Source organism: Tuber melanosporum, assembly GCF_000151645.1.
Source record: "Tuber melanosporum whole genome shotgun sequence assembly, scaffold_107, strain Mel28".
Taxonomy (NCBI): domain Eukaryota; kingdom Fungi; phylum Ascomycota; class Pezizomycetes; order Pezizales; family Tuberaceae; genus Tuber; species Tuber melanosporum.
Window position 1 is genome coordinate 337682 of NW_003298763.1, and position 22905 is coordinate 360586.

The 22905-nt window shown below is 47.5% G+C and overlaps 2 protein-coding genes; one reads left to right on the forward strand and one right to left on the reverse strand.

Moving 5' to 3' along the window:
- GSTUM_00000329001 (uncharacterized protein) overlaps window positions 1-3744 on the reverse strand; it is a gene marked incomplete at both ends in the record, with an annotated part of 30330 nt that extends 26586 nt beyond the window's left edge. Inside the window, 4 exons of the mRNA XM_002835411.1 lie at window positions 3199-3263; window positions 3360-3367; window positions 3398-3456; window positions 3512-3744. Of these exons, the coding sequence (XP_002835457.1) occupies window positions 3199-3263; window positions 3360-3367; window positions 3398-3456; window positions 3512-3744 (365 nt within the window). The remainder of the gene's footprint in view (window positions 1-3198; window positions 3264-3359; window positions 3368-3397; window positions 3457-3511) is intronic.
- A 9232-nt stretch (window positions 3745-12976) lies between these two features.
- GSTUM_00000330001 (uncharacterized protein) lies at window positions 12977-14365 on the forward strand. XM_002835412.2 has 3 exons: window positions 12977-13268; window positions 13394-13986; window positions 14041-14365. The coding sequence occupies exons 1-3, from the start codon at window positions 13141-13143 to the stop codon at window positions 14313-14315; spliced, it is 996 nt and encodes a 331-aa protein (XP_002835458.1). The 5' UTR covers window positions 12977-13140; the 3' UTR covers window positions 14316-14365.
- Window positions 14366-22905: the final 8540 nt, after the last annotated feature.

Here is a 22905-nt window from a genome sequence, read left to right on the forward strand (position 1 = left end):
CCTCAATCCATAATGATATTCCTTAGAAGGCCATGTAGTCAGAAGGCCTCTTGGAAGAATGTCCAGATAAAATCCCTCGTATTCATATTCTTTTTGAATAGAAAAAATGACTCATTTTGGTCAGGTGATCTACCATGACCATGATGCTATCATATCCTTTTGATGGAAGTCAGTCCATGATGAAAACCATAATAATTGTTTCTTAAGATCATTCGGGAACCTTATTTGATTTTAATAATCTATACATTATGTGTTTTACTGTTTTTGTCTGTTGATATATGTCACAATTCTTGACATATCTTTTAACATCATTGCACATTCCTGGCCAATAGAATAACCTTGTAATAAAGAATATTGTTTTAGCCATTCCTCTGTATCCTGCCATCAGGATATCGTGATATTGTTGTATGATGTTCGTCCTTATCTCTACTTTTTCTAGAATCCATTACTTTCTATCGTACCATATATTTCCATTCTTCTACTGGTATAAACCAAGTGCAATTTTTTTTATTTCCATTTAACCTTCTTCCAATGCTTCTGGTCTTCCCTTGATTGTTTTATCTTACTCATTTGCCTTCTTGATTCTGTTTTCCTTGGTCCAGGTGAGTTCAATATGTTCTATTTCCTTGAAGCAGACTTTTAGTAACAGTGTTCGTGTCTTCCATTTTATCTTTTCTTCATCTTTTGTCTGTAGTTTGTTGCTCGAGCTTTCTGTAAGAGCATCTGGTTTTCCACTCTCTTTTCCAGGTTGATATTCAATTTTGAAGTTTTATTTGCTGAGGTGTTCCAGCAGGCCGTTTCAATTACCCGAATTTGCAAGAAAATTAAGTTAAATGTTCAATCGACACTTCCAAGCCAACCCTCCCAATATGTTTTTATTTTTTTACCATTGATGCGGACTAACCTTAGTTACTCTGGCTCGCGCTTCCCTCCACCGCCAAGGCTTTCAACCTTCTGCTTCTGCAAGAAGGTGCCCTCACGGATATCTTTATGGAATCGTATCTCCAGTCCTCACGCCTAACCTCGGACCCGATATAGAATCTATCTGGCAGTGTCCCGCGACCCCTCTAGGAAAGGGCATAATACAGGCTTGTCGTGAATTGCCCGATACGCTACCAAGGAGTTGATTATCATACCTCGGAACAGCTGCAAGCCTGAAGAGCGCTGCAGGAAACTTACTAGTGCAGGACAGAAGCGGGAGAGGCAGCACGAAGAAGGAGGGCATCAGCACCTCGGGTTCCAGATGCGTCTTTAGAATGTCGACTTTCAGAGCTCAAGCAGATACCTGGGGAAAATCGGTCTGCATACTGGAAAAGAGAGCTGCGCTGGCCGCCACCCTAACATTCATTGGTGATGTGGATCACTTTAAGGTATATATATCCTACATAATAACCTTCATTTCGCGCATCGAACCGATAAAAAAAGAACCAGGCAAAACTCGGCATCTCCGTCTCCACCAAATCAGCCATAGAAGCCGTCAAGAAAATGCAAGAAAAGGCAGCGCTATCGGGCACCCAACCAACCTCTCCATCTATATTTTCCTTTTACCCCCGGAGGTTGGGGGAGGGGTTTCTTTTTGTCTTCCCCACATGTGGAAGGGAGGGGTTTGAACCTTCGGGAAAGCTCCCTGAAAAATGCAGAAAAGGTGGAATCGGCAATGTGAAGGTGTTGGTGGTGGTGAATACTATTTGCTGTGCAGTACTGTTTTCATGGACTGGCATCGTGTTGCTTTGTCTGTCCTTTTTTTATAAACTCTTCTATTCTAGTCAACCCACTCTTGTGTGATATAGCGGATGGACTGGCGGGTTGGTGGATAGATGAATATAGGGCTTTACCAAGAAGGCACTTACCAGAAGCGTAAATTCAACTTGCCATCACTACAGCCACTAGTATTTCTACTAGTAGTAAACCCCAAGCTCCATTGTACGTAGAAAGGTGATCCCAAACTTTCTCATTCCTCCCTCCTCCTAGCTCACTTAGTTTTCCTCTCTTTCTTCTTATCTTTTCTCGTTTGCTTCCCCTTTCCCTTGCCAACACCAACACTCTCCAGCCCATCCAACAGTGCCTGCCTGTTCTCGCGAACCCACTGCAGTAGCTCATCCCTGCCTTCGTGCGGATTATCGAGTTGGTGATGGAGGCATTGATCAAGGGTAGGCGTCATCCAAGCTCCCTGGGGGAGGGCGTATTCTGCTGCTACGTCATTACCCTAATCCCCCCAGCAATTAACCGTTGCTCCATTACTATTAGAAGAAAGATGGGGGGGCGATACATCCAACAAACACTTAAAACTGAAAGCCCCCCCCAACGATTTGCAGGAATGTTTCGTATTCATCCATTACACCTCTTTCCCCCACCTCACCACCGCTAGCATTCTTCTTCTTCAAGTCCACGAGTTCGAAAATCAAACAAGCGCCAACCTGATTCTTCCAGTCCCCACCCAAAGGGCGCATTTCCATTCCCAGTTTGCCTCTGCCCCAGTGCTCTACACGTTAATTACCATGCTCTGGATGGCCTTCCAGTTTGTGAATGCCATCGCTATTGCACCTTTGACCTCATTAAAACACTTTAAACTCTCTCTCATGGCTGTGGCGGCAGCGTGCGAGTTCTTCTTATCCGCTGGGAACAAGGGCTGGCCTTTCCAGGGGCTCATGGCAGCGATGAGCCATGCATTGTACCTTTGGCTCTCCGTTGTCCAGAGCTGGGAAATGCGGACATACGAAGAGGCGGATCTGAAGAGTCGGCCATTTAGGATGTCCGCGGCTATCTTCATATCCTGGACTGGGAGCACCGGGGGGGTCTTGGATTGTCATGGCGAATATCTCGTTGTAGAGGTCCAACTCGTAGATTAGGCTCAGGGAGGCATGAGGGTTGCAGCCTTTGAGCATTTTCTACATCTCCTCCCCGACGCGCTCGCGGGTGACCTTAGTTTTGAGGGCAGACTGCGAAACATGGGGGGGGTGGTTAGTTTGTGTGAGTGATAATCTATGTCTCCGGGGAGGAGAGGTTGCACGCCTTGATATCTAGGAGTTTCATGGCGGCCTCGGCTTCAGGAACTATGGTAAAACCGAGGCGTGAGGAAAAGCGAATTAGGCGGAGGGTGCGGAGGGGATCGTCGATGAAGGTTTCTTTTGGGGGTAGTGGGGTGCGGATTAGGCGGCCGGCCAAGTCCTGTAGGCCAAGGCCCGTGAAGTCCTCCACCAGTTCAGTGTGTAGGTTGTAAAAGAGGGCATTGATGGTGCAGTCGCGGCCAAAGGCGTCTTGTTCTAGGGTCCCGAATTCCTAAGCCCATCAGGTCAACATCCGCCGATCTGAGGGTAAAGTGGAACAACCCATATGCGGAATCAAGCTATCTCAATAACATGTCTCACTCCTCAGATTAACAAAATCGATCTTCCACCCTTCAGTCTCCCAAATAGCAGTCTCCAGATGCTTGGACCTTTCGGGGTTGCTCTTGATCTTGCTCACCCTGCCCGGCTTGAGGCCGTACTTGTCAATGTTTGCATTGTTGTACCTGTCCAGTCGAGTTGCAAACTCGTACCCAGTCATATTGTCTATCCCCACGTCGATGTCCACGCTTTGGAGCCCTAGGAGCCTGTCGCGGACCCAACCGCCGACAAAGCGTAAAACCATGCGGTCTCTGCCGGGCTTGTCACGATCGATTTCCTGTGCGACATCGACCAAGAGTTCGCGTAGGGTGGCTTCCTTGGACCTGAGGATAAGAGTGCGCGGGGTGGTGAGAATCATGGGACTTTTCACGCTGCTGTAAAAAACTTTTTAAGGCGGTTGGTGGACGGGAGGAGGAGGGGGTGGTAGCAGTGTTCGCGATGATAAAAGCGAGTAAGTTGTGACGTGCTTCCTGGTCTTTTCACCCACCATCCGGAAATGACACCAAATACCGGTTTATATGAGACATACATGACAAGTGTTCAATCCCCCGCCCACGATTCTCGCTACGATAGCATCAACAAACCACCACATACCATGACCAAATTAAGCCTCCCAAAAGCATGCGAGTGTGGTGAACGGTTTCAAGGAGAGATCAAGGAGGCTGCCAAGAGAGTATCTTAATTGGTATCATATTAATCAAGCTGGATAAAATAAACACACAAGTGCTAAAGAATTCTTAAAGTATAGAACAAAAACTAACCTCTCCGCAAACCCGGAGCACATCAGAGGATCACCCACCCCAGCCTTCGCCGTAGGACTCCACGTTCCTTTATCCATTCCAAGCTCACTCGCAATGTCAAAGTATTCTATCTCTGCAATCTGTACGACGGTAAAGCACCTTACGGCCTTTGGAAAGCTAGGTAGCGCCAAATCCCTTACTGGGAATCCTTCCCCACCCAACTTTCCGATCTCAGTATGATACCTTTGTGATCAAGCGGCAATTGAACAACATCTATCCTCCAATGAGACGTAGCTACTACAAACAGCGCGCAACATGGTTTCATTCCCCGAGGTGTCCAAATTCCGTTTCGAATACTCAAACCCCCTTTTTTTACCGACTGTCCCTGGCATTGGCTGTTTGGTCGGAGGAAAGCGAACCCATCCTGAACCCACCCAAGCCCCATAGAAAGCCTGAGGACCCTAATTGTATGGGCGAGCAAAGTGGGCAGGACCCCATCACCAATGTCACGTGTAATGGTCTCTAATATCATACCCACCGCTCCATGTCCGCCTTATTTTAATATATCAAGCCCTATAGCCTGAGGGCACTTATGACACATAAACTGCTGTTCTCGTGGACCCGAACGAAACAACAATAAGGGGGTGTTCGGCATGCCACTTATGATTTCAAATCGCGATTTGAGATCAAGTCTTAACAACTTTATCTTAGATTATTATTTCCATATTGAACTAGGTACAAGATTAATAGAACTAATAATTTAAGTTAAACTTGCCAAGACCTGATTTGAAATCATAAATGGAGGGCCAAACACCCCCTAAGATTGAACTTCACCCGATTACTATATTATAAATTTCATCCCCCCAAATAACCAGATTCAAGCTCTAGGCTCTCGATTTGTGGAAAAGAAAAAGAAATATTGCTCACTCAATGGACCCAAGCATGATATGGTATCGACATTGGTTTTGCTTCCTAGATATCATATTATGATACCCGTTGCCACGGGACTCCTGGTAATATCATGCCTGGTATTTTGGTTCTCGGTCCGTACTGTACAGTACACTCGCTTAGCATCACATCATACATTGTGCCCCCAAAAAATGAACACAACTGCGATCAACACAGTTACGTGCGAAAAAAAGAAAAAAATCTGAGCCTCAGCCTGTCCACACAAACCGCCAAACCGGAGCGCTATCGTCTCTGAGCAGGTAACAATTATCACCACACTCCCCTCTGCTGTTTGATGATCCCATCACAGACCATCACTCGGCAAGTCTAACTTTATATCCCGGTAGATATATTCAGCGTTTAGACACGGTGTACCAAGAAAGAAAGGGTGAATGAGGGGAGGAAGGAGGGAAACCCCAATCCACTTTCCAGATACACAATCCACCAATGCTGCGAATAAACCTATGTCTTCACCAATGGCGTCGTCCCCCTCTGCAGGCATTCCTCCTTACATGCCATTACCATCTCCCCTATCAAGTCATTCATTCAACCATAGCCCAATAAGCAATCTAGCGATCAAAATCTAAGTCATCAATACCAACAAAATTTGACCAATTAGCATTTTCGCCGCCGATAGGGCAGAACTCCCCGCCCCCCGCACGAGCTCGTCTGTTCGCCCAGCAGCCCAACTTCCATCTAACCAACCCCAAGAAGAAACAAAGGGGCAAGATGATCACTAGATTATCAAGCAAGTGGGATAACCCTATGATAAGCGGATGTACAATTTCTTCGAGCTCACACCTCCGTCTTGAGGGAGGGAATACCGGAGCAATCTCAGCATTTGTTGATGGGGAAGATGATAGAAAATAGTCAAATTCAAATTCGCAGCTTAGCAGTGGTAGTAAAAAAAAAAGAAAAAATACCGCGTATCATGAGCCCCCTGCTTGATGTGGAGAAGCTGTATCATACTGTGGCATCATATCATACCATCAGTTTTATGTAAACTTCTTTCCCCCCCCCTCCACCGTTCGTTTTGCCTGTTTTCCCCTTTCACGTGACCAATCTTACACCACTACCACAATGGATACCAATGGCTAGGAGCATGATCACTTAAAACCTGACATGCGCTTCAGATGGCAGAAGTAAGGCACTTATCACTCGCTGACAAATCTTTGCGGTGCTGGGCACCGTTTTTCCCGGCATTGAGCCTTCGAACGCTAATCCCTCGACATGGCAAAAGTCCCCCCTCCCCCCCGGCTAAGATTCCGAGCATATAGTCCCGCGCGATTCCCGACCCGAGTATTTCACGGAATGCTCTGTGAAGGTCAGAGAAGGAAGGAAGAAAAAAAGCTGCAATGGGAAAATAAAGAAGAGGACAATTCCTCACAACTCGCTAGTAGGTCGACATCGCACAGCGTGGTGGTGGGCCGTTCGGTCACTCTTTACAAGCCCCCGGTAGGATACCGGTTGCCAGTGGAATAGGAGTTAGATTTCGCGGATAAAATGGGCACTCTCTACTGTGCTAATTTTCCTTGTGGGCGGCGCTAACACGTGCCGACAGCCTCCCGGGCTTGCCTTCAAGTTGACACGCGGGGGAAAGTGGCATGGAAGTATACACGATACTCATGAAACCATGTCCGGAGTTGAAACCAATCACCTCCACAACTTAGTCAGAAGCTGGCTTTTGCGTCACATCTCAGGAGTGTTGGAAGGAACTCGCACTTCAGATCATCTTCTTCTCTATATACCCGTAACTAAACATGCCTCATATCTGCACTTTAGAGGGGAGGGGAGGGAAATATGCGCGGTAGAAAGAGAAAAGAAGTAAACCATAAATACGTAAAAGAGAGTTTAAAACCGGGGAGTAAAAGCATATGGATTATGATGGAATTCCAAACCGCACTTGCTTACCCCAATACAATAGACACACAACCCATAACCACCAACGACAAACACTAGATTACAGAGACAGACAAATCCTGACCCGATCGGACGAGAATTGGATAAGAAAATACGTACAGTTATCTCAGAAAATTGGACGGGTACGTGGTAGATATGCGCAGTTCCATTGCATAAGATTTCATTCAACCAGGAGATAATGTTTAAGCAGAATTTCCGGGGTGCCCAAAACTGTGGGGGAGACTACATGGAGGTGACAAGAGGGTAGCAATGGCAGTGACAGATGTGTTCATGGAACTGTTCTGGTCCTTGCAGAAATGGGACTCAGGTTATTCGAATTCAATGGTATTCATATGATAAAGAGAACGATGCCTCATCAAGCTTAGGCCGGACTGGGGTAGGAGGTGCTAGGGGCGTACCTGTAGTACTAGTAGCGCTATCAGGACCCATCACACCCGAGTGGTCACTCTTAGAAGCCCAGAGTGGTGTTTGACGGTCATTATCCGGTTTTTCGGGGTTGACAACCCCTGTCTGAGTAGTATTTTCACCGCTCCCTCGTGCCCGTTCAAAGAGCTCACACAAGGGGTGTATTAACCAAGCAGTCCTTTTAGTTGACATCACAGCCTTCCAGCTCAACCAAACTAGCTACAATCCTAACAATCCCGAAGAAGGATGCGCAGTGTAAACCACTAAACTGAGAGGACTTTCCGAAATCAACAAAGCACCGCCACGGTTTCCATGCCTTCAAGAGGATATTAGTGGATATGCGATTATTGGAGCTCGGGGTCGTCAAATAGCTTCAGCGGAAGCGACCTCGCACAACCCGAAAGGTCCCTTCTTGCGCGGACTCTCCAATACAGAGAAGAATATTCGAGAAAATGTCTACCCTGAAGGTCAGGAAGGGGCTGATCGGAAGGGCCTTGGTCTTCTGGGAATTTAGATAGCTTAAGCGGGTTCCCGCCATTGTTGCATGAGCTGCACCAAAAAGCTTGGGATGGGCCCGGAGGTATAGTACTGTACAATACTCCTGTGGGGTAGCGTGGATCAACCTGGCCGTGGAAGCCTCCTTGTCCACGACGAGTCCCTGACGACAGGCTAGCAAAGCTCTCTATGGTACAGTATTGAAGGAACACCGTCGGCACCGAGATCGGGCGACCATATCTCGACTGCTACAGTAGAGCGTGACACGGTTCGGCGGCCTTCAAGGGCCGCTCCAAGTGAGATCCACATCAGAGCCATAGTTCCAAGCCCCCGATCCCCCCCACCCTGTGCCTCTATTCAGCCCAGCGTCGTACCATAAGCATCCCCTAACCCCAAGCGATTGGTCGTTGTGCTGAGCTTCTGCAGCCAGTCACACAGGTTGTGGTTCCCCGTAGGATTGCATCGATATTTAGCGAGACGAGTAGAAATCTAGATATATATATCTGTCAGTGGATAACTTGAGATAACCTCCCCGGTGTCGATGCTTCTAAGTACATTTCCGAAATATCCGCAGGATGTCACCTCCAGACTACTGCCCATGGCATCCGACATGGTACGGAGGTAACTAATGATATAATCTCCCCGGGTAGAAAAAGACGATTCCCATTCCAGTTGAAATGGGGGGTTTCCCCCCCCCCCCCCCCCCACAAATATTCGAATGTCGGGGAACTTTTTGCAGGATTTGGTTCAGCGAATCAAGAAATTTGATCCGATATCCCACCACACCTTCACCAAGAACGCCGACGCACATGAACATACGCTCTTCAGAAGAGGTAGTCTGCAGCATCTTCACAACATCGGAAAGTCGCGGTGCCCGCCCACTGCCTGCTACCCTAATAACCAGCCTACCCATTTTTATACTATATTTTGGGATCATCTTGTCGAATTATAAGTTTATCACTCTTTTTTTCCCCCACAAGCTGTGCTACTTTTCACTTATGATACTATTCGAGTAATGGTTGACCGGGCACAATGGTTGATGAGCTACGACCATTGCCCCGCGCGCATCTCGAACACGAGGTACTACCGACATTTAATTTGAGCCCGAGTGCGGCAGGTCACTGGTGCTTCGCGAAGGGTGCTGGTACTAGAGTATATTTCATGAATTCATGGTACACCGCACTAGTAATGTCTCAGTAGATGTAGTACGCTTCAAATAAAACATCATTAGAATAATGATTTCTCTTTGGACCAGGAAGATCAATCAAGCCAAACTATGATAAGGAATATTGATAAATTCATAAGCTCATAAAACCAAACACTCCTGAAGGCTGGTTGTAGTATGGTAAGTAACTCCTTAAAACCTGATTACATTTTATACACTCTAGGAACTATTGATTGATACAAAACTCTGTTAAGGGGTTTGTACAATCCCTTGAAATTTTGTTACCCATATCTAGAGGATATATTGGTCTATTATTTAATATTTTATTTCTTTTCCAGGGATGTTGTAGCCAAAAACACCATCAACAGGAGATGAGAGGAAATCTTGGTAAAGGTTTAGTTTAAGAGGTTCTGCACCATAACACATATTTTTCTGTTGAAATGTTGCTTCGGTTGCAGTGTACTGTACCAAAGTGCCGCCTTAAAACACCTGGCACCACCCCTGCTCCGTACCATGAATTCATGATCTACCCTAGTACTACGAGTAGTCTAGTACGGGTACTCGAGTACTCGTACTGTAGAAGGCGCGGCAGTTTGTTGGGTGGACGGTTCGGATATAAATAACCGGGATCGTCACCCGTTGGTGCTACTCTCGAATGGGCATGGGAGCCAGGCACAAAGAAATGGGCGGGTCAGATAGGTTTAAAAAAAGAAAGCAATCTTGAAAGGAGGGGGTGGCAGCAAGGGGAAAAAGCCCCCTCCCAAAACTGAGGAATGGTCGAATTGGCGTGGAGGGCGGGGAGGAGAGGAGGGGGAAGCGAATTACTACTTGTACAAGTATGTGGATGCAAGGCGGGAGAAAAAAAGAAAATTAATGATGTGGGGATGTTCTGTCTGCATCGGACCAGTCGTGGTGATCCTGTCCCTAAGCCAGGGCAGTCTTTCCAGTAGGGTTGGCAGTTTAGGTGCGTGTCGGTGTATGTTAAGAACTCGAACGGTAAACTGAGTGCATATCCACTGGACAAATGGCTATGGAAGAATTTGTCATGGGAGAATTACTGGCTGGTTGGGTTTCTGAGTTCCTCCCGAACTAGGAAACGGTACACAGCGACGGAATTCTCGTCCGTCGTGGTTGGCTGGCGTGTGGTACAGCGGGGCCGGTAGTTGCACATGAGAGTTCAGCAGTCGCACTGTGCTGCCATGAGAATGCTGTGTCGTACTTGTATATGTGTTCCGTTCACTTCCATAGTTGCGCTCCATCTTGCTGTTGTGCTCGCATGCCTCTGCTCGTGCGTGCGTGCAGGGATTTCGCATCCGAGCAGACGGAGGGTCCGTACCGCACATTCACATTTCCATCAGAGGGTGCGGGAGTACGAGTAGATTGCTGCGATTCGAGTAGGATATCTTGTCCTGTCCGCTGCGTAAGGCGTCGAAGAAGGAAGGAAGGAGGGGATCAAGTACGCCACGAGTACTATTCACAAGTTTTACGGCAAGGGAGGAGACTCGACAGATCGAAGCACCATTTTATGCGCTGTCCGGGTCATCCGCTGTCCCGGCGGGCTCCCCTCCCTGCCGTACGGCGCCGTCGGCAGGGTGGCATGAAGTCAAAGACGACTGGCGCTGGGACTACCCCATCCCTTCATTTCCTTCGTGATCGTGGTCCTGGCTCATTATATCTACTCGTATCATTGTGGAATCCAGGTACCGTTACCGTTGGACCGTGTTAGATTGGCCAATCAAGTTGGAAGTTTTTTCGAGTTCCTCAGCCTCATTTACAGTAGTGTAGGGGGAGGCCTGCCGAATTGAGCAAGTATGGAATAGGAGCACCCGTGTTTATGTCAGCGCCTTGACGCCGTGGCAAAAGTTAGCAGGTGGTTGGGTCCGACCGTCGCACCAGTCAGCACTCGAGTGTTTCTTGGGGGAGAAAGGTTTTTACCGCGAGCCAGGAAGAATTTTTTCCTTTCTCTTCTTCCCATTTCCCCTCGCCCTGGCACGATATCGAATCCCGGTTGGCTTGGGAGGCTTTCTGTAAGTCAACACGGGAACGCGTGGCGCCGGAGCAAACGTCTCTCTGGCACGAGTATTCTCTTCGAGTACGAGTACAGTACTAGTACATACCGGTACTCGTACAGGGGGTAAAAGGGGTCATTGCGTCTTATTCTTTCCTTTCATTTCATAAACCGACCATCGCCTTTGCCCCTCTTCAATTGTAGCGGGGTTAATGACTTATCCGACCTTTATCCATCCATCCATAATGGGGGGTTTTTTTTTTCGAGCGTGGAAGAGTTAGACTCTGTTTTTGCGAAAAAGAGGGCTGAATGGATACCGGCACCAATCGTTTGTTTGGGACTGTGGGCGAGTGTTGCCAATAGTCTTGTAGCTGGTTCGTTCCGAAACACGAAGGGATGGGGGAAAGTGAGGGGGGGATTACTCGAGTACGCTTGTAGTGTGCTCGAGTACAAGTGCAAGTGCTGTACTGTACTAGTACACGTACCTATGTCATGTCATAGTGCTCGTACTCGAGTCCCCTATTGTGAGTCCGTGGGGTGGGCCATTTTGATCGCAGCGCGCTCGGGCAATTCGAGTGCTCGCGTCCAGGTAGGCTACAGCCCTCGTACTGCCCTCGTACTTGTACCGTTGATGCGTATACTCGAGTAGTATAATGTACTGTACTCGAGCAGTACCGTACCGAGTGCAAGTGCATACTGGTACCATGCCGGGGGAGGGGGTGGTAATCCTACTCGAAAATTGCTCGCCGGGTCAACATTGTATGCAATGGTATATGGTTGAAAAGGCTGAATGTCCCACCATACAGGTATTGGTACTGTGCGGTACCCGTACAGCGCAAGGATGGGGCAGAAGAGTCCACAGGCGACGATCCACGTCAGCTCGCTCTATCAGTGCGATCGAGGAGAGCGGGGGGGCGAAGCTTCCTCGCGAGCGACCATTACCGGTACGATAATATGTTTAATGGCAATGAGTGGGGGATATGGAGATTGATCTCATCTCATAAGGTAATTCATGATACGTCTGGCCAGAGATCAAGATCCAAAATTTTTAACTATCCTACTCGGTCAGGGCGCTGTCCATTGCTCGAGTACCAAGGGCCAACCAAGGCGACGAATCGCCATGCAACGGCTGCCACATGAGAGGTGTGGGTGGGTGGATGTGATGTTCAGGAACAGAAACTGGGATGCAGGTACGACACCAATAATAATCATACTGCACTCGTCGTTGCTTGGTCCTTCTAACCCTGATAATTACCCTCCCCCCCCTTTTAGAAGTACAATGGCAAGAGAGAGCGAATGGGCGAATGGACGAATGGGCGAATGGGCGAATGGGATGCGTTGCTTGAAACACAAGCGCTCCACGAATGGCGAAGGGGTTGCTGTGTTAGTCACTCTCCCTTGATTCTTCCGGCCATTCTATTGGCGGAGCCATTCAAGCTGGCCTGTTCATGTCGGGTGTATGCTATTCCTCTTCAAGTCCCGTCTTTTTATTCTGAGCTTTCCCTCCTGGCTCTCAAACCCTCTTTCTTTCTTTCCTTTGTTGCCAGTACTAGTAGTACATTCACCCTCCCCACCCGCGCGGCTCAAATTCGCCTACAAGAACCCAAGGACTTCCTTCCTTCCACAGGTGATTCTTTCATCTTCATCCATCTCCACCCCTCTCTCTCTTCTCTCCCCCCACTTCTGTCGTTTACTTTCTTGTGATATTTTCTCTCCTTCATTTCATTTGAAGCACATGCTCTTTGCTATACGCAATAACCCACGTTCTTTCAATTTTCTGTTTTTTTGCAAAAAAACAGCTTTGCGCATTTAGAAGCCCTACCCCCCCCCCCCTTCCTTCTTGCTAGCTGCACTCCTTTTGTTGCGTCACCAACCTCTCTCATCTGCCACCGCTTTATCATCGAGCAAACATAGACACAACGCCTCCTCCAGTCGATCGCTTTTCGCTCGAGCTTACAAAACGACTACCAGCTGCCTGCACACTTCCCCCCCGGCGGGCTTATCTTTCTTTCAAATTTTCCAATTCCCCGAGCATATCTTATCCCATTTTAGCTTCTTCAAAATCGATAGAAAATGAAGATTCAATTAGCTTCCTTGATCTCCGTCCTGGCTGCCTCTGCCTCAGCTCATTCATGGCTCGAGTGTGTTGATACTGATGTTGCTAACTATGAGGCCGCGAGAGCTAATCCAGACCTGGAAGTGTAAGTGGCATTGTCTTTTGCTATTATTTGTTTTAATCTCTCCCGTTGTCATACCGGTCTCATCCATCATATCTCCCCCTTGCCTCCCATTGGTAGATGTGCCCCTTATGCTGACATTCTTACAGTCAGCAAACTTGCAAAGGGTACCCACGCAACAAGGTTAACAATAATGACTGGATTCAAGAATCCAAGACTTATCTCTGGGACCTTAATAATAACTCGTTGAATCCTGATGGCCTTGCTTGCCGCCCATCCCAGACGAACAACTATCCCGCCGGCGTTCCCATGACCACAGCGAAACCGGGTCAAACTCTCCGCATGCGTCATTGGGGGAATGGCCATTCCCGCTACGATATGGGTTCTCCCCTCCACAAGGACCCTGGCGTTGTGAGATTGTATTACCCTGGGAAGAAGGAGACCGATATCAAGTTGAAGAGCGAATTGGTAGAGCAAAACTGGATCAGGGGTGCTCAGGCCAACTTCAGCGGGAATGCCATCATTCAGATTACCGGTGATAAGATGAACGAAAAGGCCAACTATTTCGACTTTGTTGTCCCGAATTGGGAGAATGGTCGCCACTCGCTTGTCTGGGCCTGGGCCTGGGAAAAGTCTATCGCTTCGAACCCTGCCAATTTTAATCCCACCACCGATTACAACAACGCATTGATGAACTCCTGGACTACGTGCTTCGATATTTTGATTGAGGGAAGTACTGCTAGTAAGTAACGTCCGCCCACTTTTGGATTTAGCATTTTCGTTGACCGTTCCGCAGCTGGTTCTACCGATACCGGATCCACTTCGCAGCCGTCCACTAGCTCATCCGCACCAGCTACCAGTATGTGCTCCTCAAAGACATGCTTGAAGGGAGGGATGGCCGCCAATCCCTGCACTGGATCCGACTGTCCACCGTGCTGGTATGCAGCAGGTGACAACTACAATTGCTTCGACTACAAGGATGGCAAGTGCCCGTTCGGGGGAGCCTACGATTGCGATAAGAACCTTCAGACTCGTGGAGCTACTAGATTCGAGCGCACACCTTTCAAATAAGCTTAATATTTAAGAATCGAAAATTTCTGAGTCCAAAAAAATAAAAAAAATACTATACCCCTCCATCCCACTCTTGACGAGCTAAGGGTGTTTTTCCATATCGTTTCAACTTTTTCTGGCTTTTTTCCTCGTCTATATACCCTTTCAACTTTTATATGCTGGCGACGCTTGCGTCTCGTGGTGGGTGCCTTGTGATACATGCTTTCACAGCTCTCTTTGTTGACGGATGGATCAATGAATCGTGTATCTTACCGGGCAATTATCATTGCATTTAAGGGCTGACGTCTTTTTCTTTTTTCCCTTCTACTATTCTTCGATTCTAGTAACATACCTTTTTTTTCTTTAAATTTTTTTTATTTCATTTTTCTTGCTGTGGGAGGCACTGTTTGGTGGTCTGGGGTGGGGGACGGACCCGACGAATCTTTTTTTCTCTGGGATAGAGGTTTGGTGCATTTGTAAAAAATAGGGTTTGACCTGTGGGATGGAAAAACAATACTACGCACCTTCCATCGAGTTTATCCATTTTTATCGCTTACAGAGTGAAGGTTATGATACTCCTGCTTCCTTATCTCGATCCTAATTGTCATTGAACCAAAAAATTCCAAACGGACGATTGAAAGATCAAGATTTCTCTCCACGTCCACCCGAATAGTACTGTATAGGTGCCGCATATCCCTGGAAAATGTTTATGGACTACTCATTCATTTATCCATTTTCAACCGACTTGCATTCCGGTGCTGTAGCTTCCTCAAGCGCGGGGATTAAAAAAAAAAAAGGCTGAAACAATGTGTTTTGGAATGACTATTTCCCTGACAGACCGACTGTTTTTTTGTTTTTGTTTTTTTTGCGGGCAACGGAGTCGGAATTTACACGCACCTGAGTACGGTACTCAAAAAGATAGTAGATATGCTCATAGGTCATACTCTCCTGCTGCAGCGTAGGCTCATATATTGTACTGTACTGCACAAGTACAGTACTCATACAAGTAGTCGGCTGGCCTGGCGATGGCGAGAAAGGTGTGAAATTTTGATTTTCAGGTGGGGGAGTATTTTCAGTGTGCTGGGCGGACGGACGGACGGACAGACGGGTATGTATGGTATGATATTTGGTGGTTGAAGAGTGAAGGAGGGGGGGGCTGATGTTGGGCCCAATCGATGGTAAGTGGCTTGGAACGAGTGATTGCTTGTGAGCATGTTTCTTTATTAAATAGGCAGCTTGTTACCTAGCAAGGTATGATAATATTATAAGATAATAATAGAAACATATACCCTGGTTCGGAAAATTGCAGGAGGGTAAGGTATGGGGCGGGTTGTTTTCCCCTTTGCGAGTATCATTCTACCGGCATTATGAACAAATAACTGCTTAATTCGAACGTGTTATATTACCACACTGCACTCGAGTACTATAATGTATTGATAAAGTCTAAGTTATGCACATTTCACCACGACTACCACCACCCCTCACCTCACCACGCCTCACATGCCAACAAACTCAGCTCAGTTTTTCCGCCCCCCCCGTCCCCCACTAGGCTCTTTAACATCGGCCTCCTCCCAAATAGAAGTCTTGAACCCCCCCCCTCGCGCACCAGTCTGGCTTGTAAATGTGCTCTGGCCTATAAACGGTGTAGCCGATTCACGGGATTATTCATCGTTGCCCGCATCGTATGTGTTCGCCGTCGAGCTCTCAGCCGCCCGAGCGTTTCGATACCGCACATCCTTGGGTTTTACGCGGTTATGAACCGACAATGTCGGAGTGGGTGTTGCCCACCGCTGCCTGCCAAAGAGGGTAGCGAAAATATTAACAACTATGATAGCTTATCGTATTAATGGATTTGAGGGGGGGGCACCGGGGGTGCGGTCACACCCCGGTATCCCGGTTGGCCAAGATTTCAAGATTTCATCCGGTGGAGCAGGGCAGGGCGGGCATACAGGGCAGCGGAGGAGGAAAGTTTGCGATACCTACAGCACCAAATAGGTAGGTCTTTTCTACTCTGCTGATATTTGTGACTTTTATCCTAAAAAGTAGGGTTGAGGTTCCTGCGATTTCTCCCTCTCTTTGCAGTCAGCGTTTTTTGCAGTCGGCGTTTTTAAATTATTTTGCAGTATCAGTAGGACACCCCAGGTGATGGTTCGGGGAGAGCAATAGCTTCTGTTGTTCACAGGAGCCCATTTCCCAGTTATTGTTTTCATTATTTCTTCCTTATTTCCTTTTTAGGGATAGTCCTTCCAAGGTTATTATGGGGAGATGGTTCAGCTGGGTGGAATTGCACGAAGGCGGCAAGGTGCATTCAAATTCCATATTGATCCGAGAACCCTTGCTTTCCGGTGCAGCGAGTGCTTTTATATGAGATTTGGAAGCTGAAGGGTTACAGGTTTTCTACGGAACAGCCAGGATGCGCGATAGTGGGTCTCTTTACTACTCCCCCTATGCGAGCTTTCTCCAAGAGGGATCATAATCTCCCCAATTCCCTCCAACGCACTGATGAGAGTACAGTATAAGCATGTTGGCGATGATCTTCTCAGAAGGGCGTATAGTACACATGCGACACAGGTATCGCGCTGATTGTGGCGCTAATATTTGAAAGGGTTGGCGGTAGAGGAAGGTGACTAGGTCTTAGTACAGGGCGAGCTAGGCCGGGTAAAAGGAGGAGTCGGGGGGGTTGGTGAAATATTTAGCATGCACTGGTATATCCTCTTTGTTGGCTGTGTGTGCTGGCCGGGCCATTGGTGCTTAAGAAGTGGCAGCTATGGCGATAGAGAGCTATTTAGCTTGTCACGGAAGAGCTCCCGACGGTATAGTCAGGGTGTGGTGTGATTGTCCACTTGCCTTTTTGATTTATAATTTATGCAGGGCGGGGGGTTGCGTTTGGTAGCACGGAATCTAGATAGGTAGCATCGCGAGTGTTGAATAGGGATATCTTAGTGCTGCTATCCTCTAGCCCTCTATTGGGCCTGTTGCCAGTGACAATTTATCGGATTGGGAATATTGCAGATGGTAGGGGTATGCCGTAGTGAAGATTGCTGTCTTGTAAGATGATTCACACTCTTGCTTGGATTTCCGGGAGTTGGGACAAGTGGTGATGAACGAATAGACAGAATTGTCGTGCTGGTTAATACATTGCCAGGGCAGAGACTACCAAACTCGTTACCTCCCTCGCTTGTGCCCTTGAGGCTGTCTGCACTTGGCGAGCTTATTTTGGTACCCTACCGTATTATTTGTACTTCATTCCTTGGGCGGACAATAGTTGGGCTTGCATGGCTTAAGCACGGAATTTGCTTTGCTCTAGAAAGTGTGACTGGAGAAGGGGGACTCTCTTGCCCACTTCTAATGAGGAATTTATAACGTATCCTGCAAGGAAATGTTCTTCAGCGAGAGCTAGGAGACAGGAGGATTCACAGACACGGGGAAGACCTATGTGGAGTATCAGAAAGTGATCAATGTAACTTTTCCTATGCCCTCAGACTACGTCAGAATAGTTGTGTGGCACGGGAGAGCTCGGGATATGTCTAAGGCAAAGGCTTGTCCGGTAACAAGTTCAATATGCGAAAGAGGGCGTCACACTCGCGAGAATCCTTATCAACGAGGCAAACAATCCTGCGGCTCGTCTAAATTGGGCCATTCCCAAAAGATATGGTAACAAATGTCATGGAAGATCACTCGATCTGGATCGAAGGGGGGGGGGTGGGGAGAAATGCCTCGTGCGGAGCCGGACTCGCCACACTGCTGTTGCGCAGCTCCTTCCGATACGGCTACCACTCCTATAATATTACTCTGCGCGCGCGGGGGGGGTTCCGGAAGTTTTACTTTCCTCGGCGGACCGGTCTGTCACGTTACCTCCTCCGTGCTGCACCCCCATTTCCACAATGTGCCCGGTTCCTGCATGGGAAGGAAAGAGAAAAATCAAGAAAATCAAGACTCACACATAGAGCAGAGTATGTGAAATCGCTGTCCGAGTTGAATTCGCCTACCTTCCTGTTTATCTATTTTCATCCAAAGGGCAACGCTCGCGTGTAGGTTAAGTCGGTGGGGTAAGTTGCAGAGACCGTGTATTATTATGTCCGGAATTTGCACCACTTATATCACTCTGGTCAGGTAATGCTCCACGAGCTGGGGTTGGGAGGTGGTGCTCGAACGGCCTCTTTCAATTGGAATTCCATCGGCTCAAACTGGTTCCCCTGCCGTATGTGAGAGGGAAGCGTGCTTCGTGATTCCTGATTGGGGACGATGGACTGATGGACATGGTGGTGAGGGTGCCTAGCGTAAATGTCGCGCGAGTGATTGTTTGTGAAAAGGTTGTGACTAATCGTTAGGTGGAAATGTCGGAGAATCGTGTTTGTGCTCTGACTGGAACTCCCGTCCGGAGTGAGATTCGGTGACTACTTGCCTTATCGTACTCTCTTCCTGTCCGTTAGGTCCATCTCTAGGCATCACTCTTTTTCCTTCTGTTTTTCGTTCCCTTTCTTTTCTTTAATGAGCTCCATCTCCTTTTATAAAACAATCAATAATTCAATATCAATCTTACATCTGCTCGTTCGGCCTCTTCTCTAGTGATTTTATTCAGTGAACTCAAGCAGCTAGTCCGCCGGCTTTGGGTACGGCCGGACTGAGGGAAATGCGCTTTTTCTTCTTCGGGACTGGAGTCCTTCCTGGCCCGGTCACCTGGCTGGCTACATTGACTTGGGTTGCTGCGAGATCCGACCGGGGTATTTCCTGGGCACCGCGGGCCTTTTTCTGCTGTGGATAATTCCGACCGGAACTGACCCGGGACTTTCAAAACCATGACCGGACAGCTAGCCCGGTATCACTGAATTCCTTAACTGGAAGGGGAGGAGGGGGTGGGTATTTCGTAATTAGAATTTAGAAAGAAGGATTTTTGATTCTTGTGGATTCTAGCGTGGAAATATGTCGAGATTCTGTATATGTAAAAAAACTCTTGCGTGTGGCTATGCTTGGTGTGGTGTTCGCTTCTCGAGAGGGCATGATTTTTGAAGGACGGGATATTGGGTGCTTATAATACGCGATGCTCCGACAGTCAATTCAAATGTGGTGGATAAAGGATGGGGTCTGTGAACGATGTATTTCACCGCGAGTACAGTATTGTCACTCATTGCTTTGCATACTCACTACTTCTCGATCCACCCGCCTTTCTCAACGGACTCTTCAGTGACCTCCTTACTTACAGCATCGGACTACTCCGGAATACCCCTCCCGAATAACCCTCCCGGACGACCGTCCTCAGCTCCTCCCCCGCACTGGTCCACGGTCGCCGCCGCCTGAGGGTTTAGGGATTGTACATGGTTGTGTGGCGGGGGCGGTATGATACCTCCTGGGATATCGGGGATGGATGCTTGGAGAAGTCGGATGGGCTTAATAGTGGAGAGGGGCGCCGCTAATGTCCACAAAATTGGTGGGTGCTTAGGAAGCTTGGTGGGGAATTGGGAGGAAGGTGCTTTACGGACTAGTGAAGCCCCGTTCAAGACCTCGAGGGGTTCCTTTCCCGAGTGGTATCTCACCGGAGAATCAAAGCAACAATGTGGTTAGTGTACTCAAGACCTTGAAGATGTAGTCTAACATTCATTATTCACTTGAGAGATTTAGGATCACGGTTTAAACTTAGAATCTCGGTTTTTATTTTTATTTTTTGGATTTTGTAGTCTAGGGATACAGCATTTCAATTGGATTTTAAGAGCAAGTTAAAAGCGAACTTTCACCCATCCCTCTCTCTGATTCCAATTCCCAAGATTCGCCCCTTTCTGGACAACAATTTCCTCCTCAATCCACCTCCTAGTCATCTCCTGAGAGTCCGTTTCCCCATCCCCTCCTCCTCCCCCAAACCAAATCTCGCTAACCTTGCGTGTTGTACCCTTCCCTTTAAAGGCCTTTACTAATCCTTTCACCAAGGGAACACCGGTGCAAGAGTGAAACATTTCCGTCTGGGGATTGAAGCTTGGGTCGTAGACGCCGAGCACTCTATCTTTATAGAAGATGGCATAGGTGTGCCAACTGATCACATCTCCTGATTGCTGCTCAATCGCGTTCCCCAAGGGGTTTTTGAAAACCGCGAGGATTCCGCAATTCCGAATCATGGGTAAGAAGCCGCTGATTGTGAGCCCCTTGGTCCAGTCCTCGATCAAGACATCCCTCTCCTCCTCTGTTATCGTCCCTTTAAGGAATGAGATTGCTGCTTTCGGTTTGGCGACCTGAATGAAAAACTTTTTTGACTGGGAGCTTTGAAACATGGTGAGTTTTGGGCAGATTATAAGTTTTTGCTCAAAGCCTTCTGCGATATCAGTTAGGACCTTCAGAAATATTATCCAGTCTTCGGTGGTTGTTTGAGCATTGAATGTCATTTTCTGTATTTCATAGTATTAGCAACTTGATAGAAAGAGAGAGAGAGATGGGAGAGGTAAACAAACCGTCCAGTTGTAGTGGGTATTGAAATAGGATAGATGGAGAAGAAATTGTATGATAGGATGTGGTGACAGGCAAGGAGGTTGGGAAATATCTTTGTTTTGGTAGAGATCTTGAATCTTTATATATAAAATTGTGTACATGCCAAGTTGAAGACCATAGTATTTCAACAATTAGGGCTACACCAAATTACATAAATTTACAATAGCCCTTATACCTACTGGGTTACTGGTCCCACAACGCCCACTACTGAAATCCCTGTAATGACAAAGAGTAATAGTAAAAGCTTGAACTGTCAGAAAGGGTTAAAAATCTGATAAAATCTCTTTAAATTTTCTTTAACTAGACATCGAGGTGAACCGGGGCAGAAGGTCTTCATCGCTGGACGAAGGTATCGGAGAGGTTTCCCATGCCACCCTTTCGTAGACCGTCTACGCTGCCCTATGGTACCAGACAGTGTCCACGCTGACCAAATTATGTAACGACCAAGATATCATTAACAGGGACAATTCGAATTAGTAGTGTCATGTGGTATCACTCGGTTTGGGATAACGCCGGATGTTTGAGATCATGGGAGAGAAGAAGCAGGGTAATGAAGACAGAGCAGGATGGCTTCACAGAGGCTAAGGGTAGAGTATGCGCTCCCCAGGGCCACCCACTTGGCGTGGGCCCGGGACCGCGCTAATTACACTAATAAACTGCGTCTATGTGCGCATCGATATGGATCTAGCCATTTCCCGAACCCCGATGTACCAGGTAGTGCTTTCCACCATATTGAAGTATCATGATAACATTCTGGAACTCGAGGAGTGGCAACCCCTCCCCCAATCGAAAGGCGAAATGCCTGCTTCCCTCTCTCTTCTAGCGGTGGTTCCATATGCCCTGATGCTCCGCAGGCACATTAGGCAAAAATGAAAATAAGCACGTGAGCATGTTTTCCTTTATCTGGAATCGCGCGATAATTGTTTCTTTCGCTGAGCGGTATTCCGAGTTTACACATATCCGGTCCAAGGGGAGAATGGGGTAACAAGTTCCTATGGCAGAGAAGAGCGAACAAATACGGGGGACACAGTGGGTAAATCAATCAATTGCGGTGTTAGCGATGTGTGGTATTGGCAGAGCGGGTAGCAGTCCGGTCACGACGGCGAAGGGGGAAGACCACCAAAGGCACGATATGGATGAAATTATTTCTGAGAGAGCTTCAATAATTTTTTTTTTTTTTTTTCTACCTTCGAAAGATGAGTGCCCAGAGCAGCAAATTATTGACCGATATGGTACAGTACAATAGCAGGACCTGAAATTTGTGTGCACCGATAACTTGCCCCCTCCCCAATTTTTAAGATATACACTGTTCGCCCTTCTTAGCATCGAGGTATAGTATTCTTCACTTTATTTTACCACACAGGCCGAAAATCGCTTTGAGGAAAAAAAAGAACAAACCTTTTACAGCCCGTACAAAAAGCGGGCGTGTACTGTAGAGGCGGCACGGAAGAGGATTATACATGTCCTCCACTTGACTTCCGCCGCCCTTCTTCCTTACTATCATAGACAAACCTGGAAGGGAATGAGAAGGCACTAGTAAACATGCCACCCATCTCGTAAGGGCAAAAAAGTTAGTTCTCTCTCAGCGAGTGATATACCATGATAATCGTACTGGGTATGATGGCCAGTATTACAGGAGTTAGAAAAAGGTTGGGGCCGTCACTATCTACTACCACCACTAGATGTGCATCCGTAGAGCTGTGATTTCAAAGAGGATATATACATATGTGTGGTGAGGTCAAGTGAAGGTTGCAGGCGAAGCTGAATTCAACGAAAACCGGTTCGGGGATTCGATGATAAGGAAGGCCTTATTCATTCCACGGAAATACAGCGAGCGTCGATCTCACTCCACACCGTGCATTGTTGTGTGCCCCGAATGAGATTTTCTTTCTTGCCGGGGTGGGCGGAGAAAGTGTGTGTGTGTGTGTGTGGCATACAGCCAGTCGGTGGGGCCTGGCGATAAGCGCTGAAAGTACAGGTACCTATGATATAATAATGCAGGAAGCACCAGCCACTGCACTGACTTACAAAGTCGACATTTCATTGTCCTTTCGCTAATTCTCTTTCTCACCGCCACATATATGTCCACCCCAACGTATGATATACAGACAGTTTTACATCAGCCAATCTCAAAAAA

Excerpts from the sequence above, each read along its gene's own strand:
- GSTUM_00000330001 (XM_002835412.2), top strand. The coding sequence starts at position 13,141 with ATGAAGATTCAATTAGCTTCCTTGATCTCCGTCCTGGCTGCCTCTGCC. Across the intron at positions 13,269-13,393 it reads GCTAATCCAGACCTGGAAGT|TCAGCAAACTTGCAAAGGGT; the intron begins GTAAGTGGCATT and ends ACATTCTTACAG. Across the intron at positions 13,987-14,040 it reads GATTGAGGGAAGTACTGCTA|CTGGTTCTACCGATACCGGA; the intron begins GTAAGTAACGTC and ends ACCGTTCCGCAG.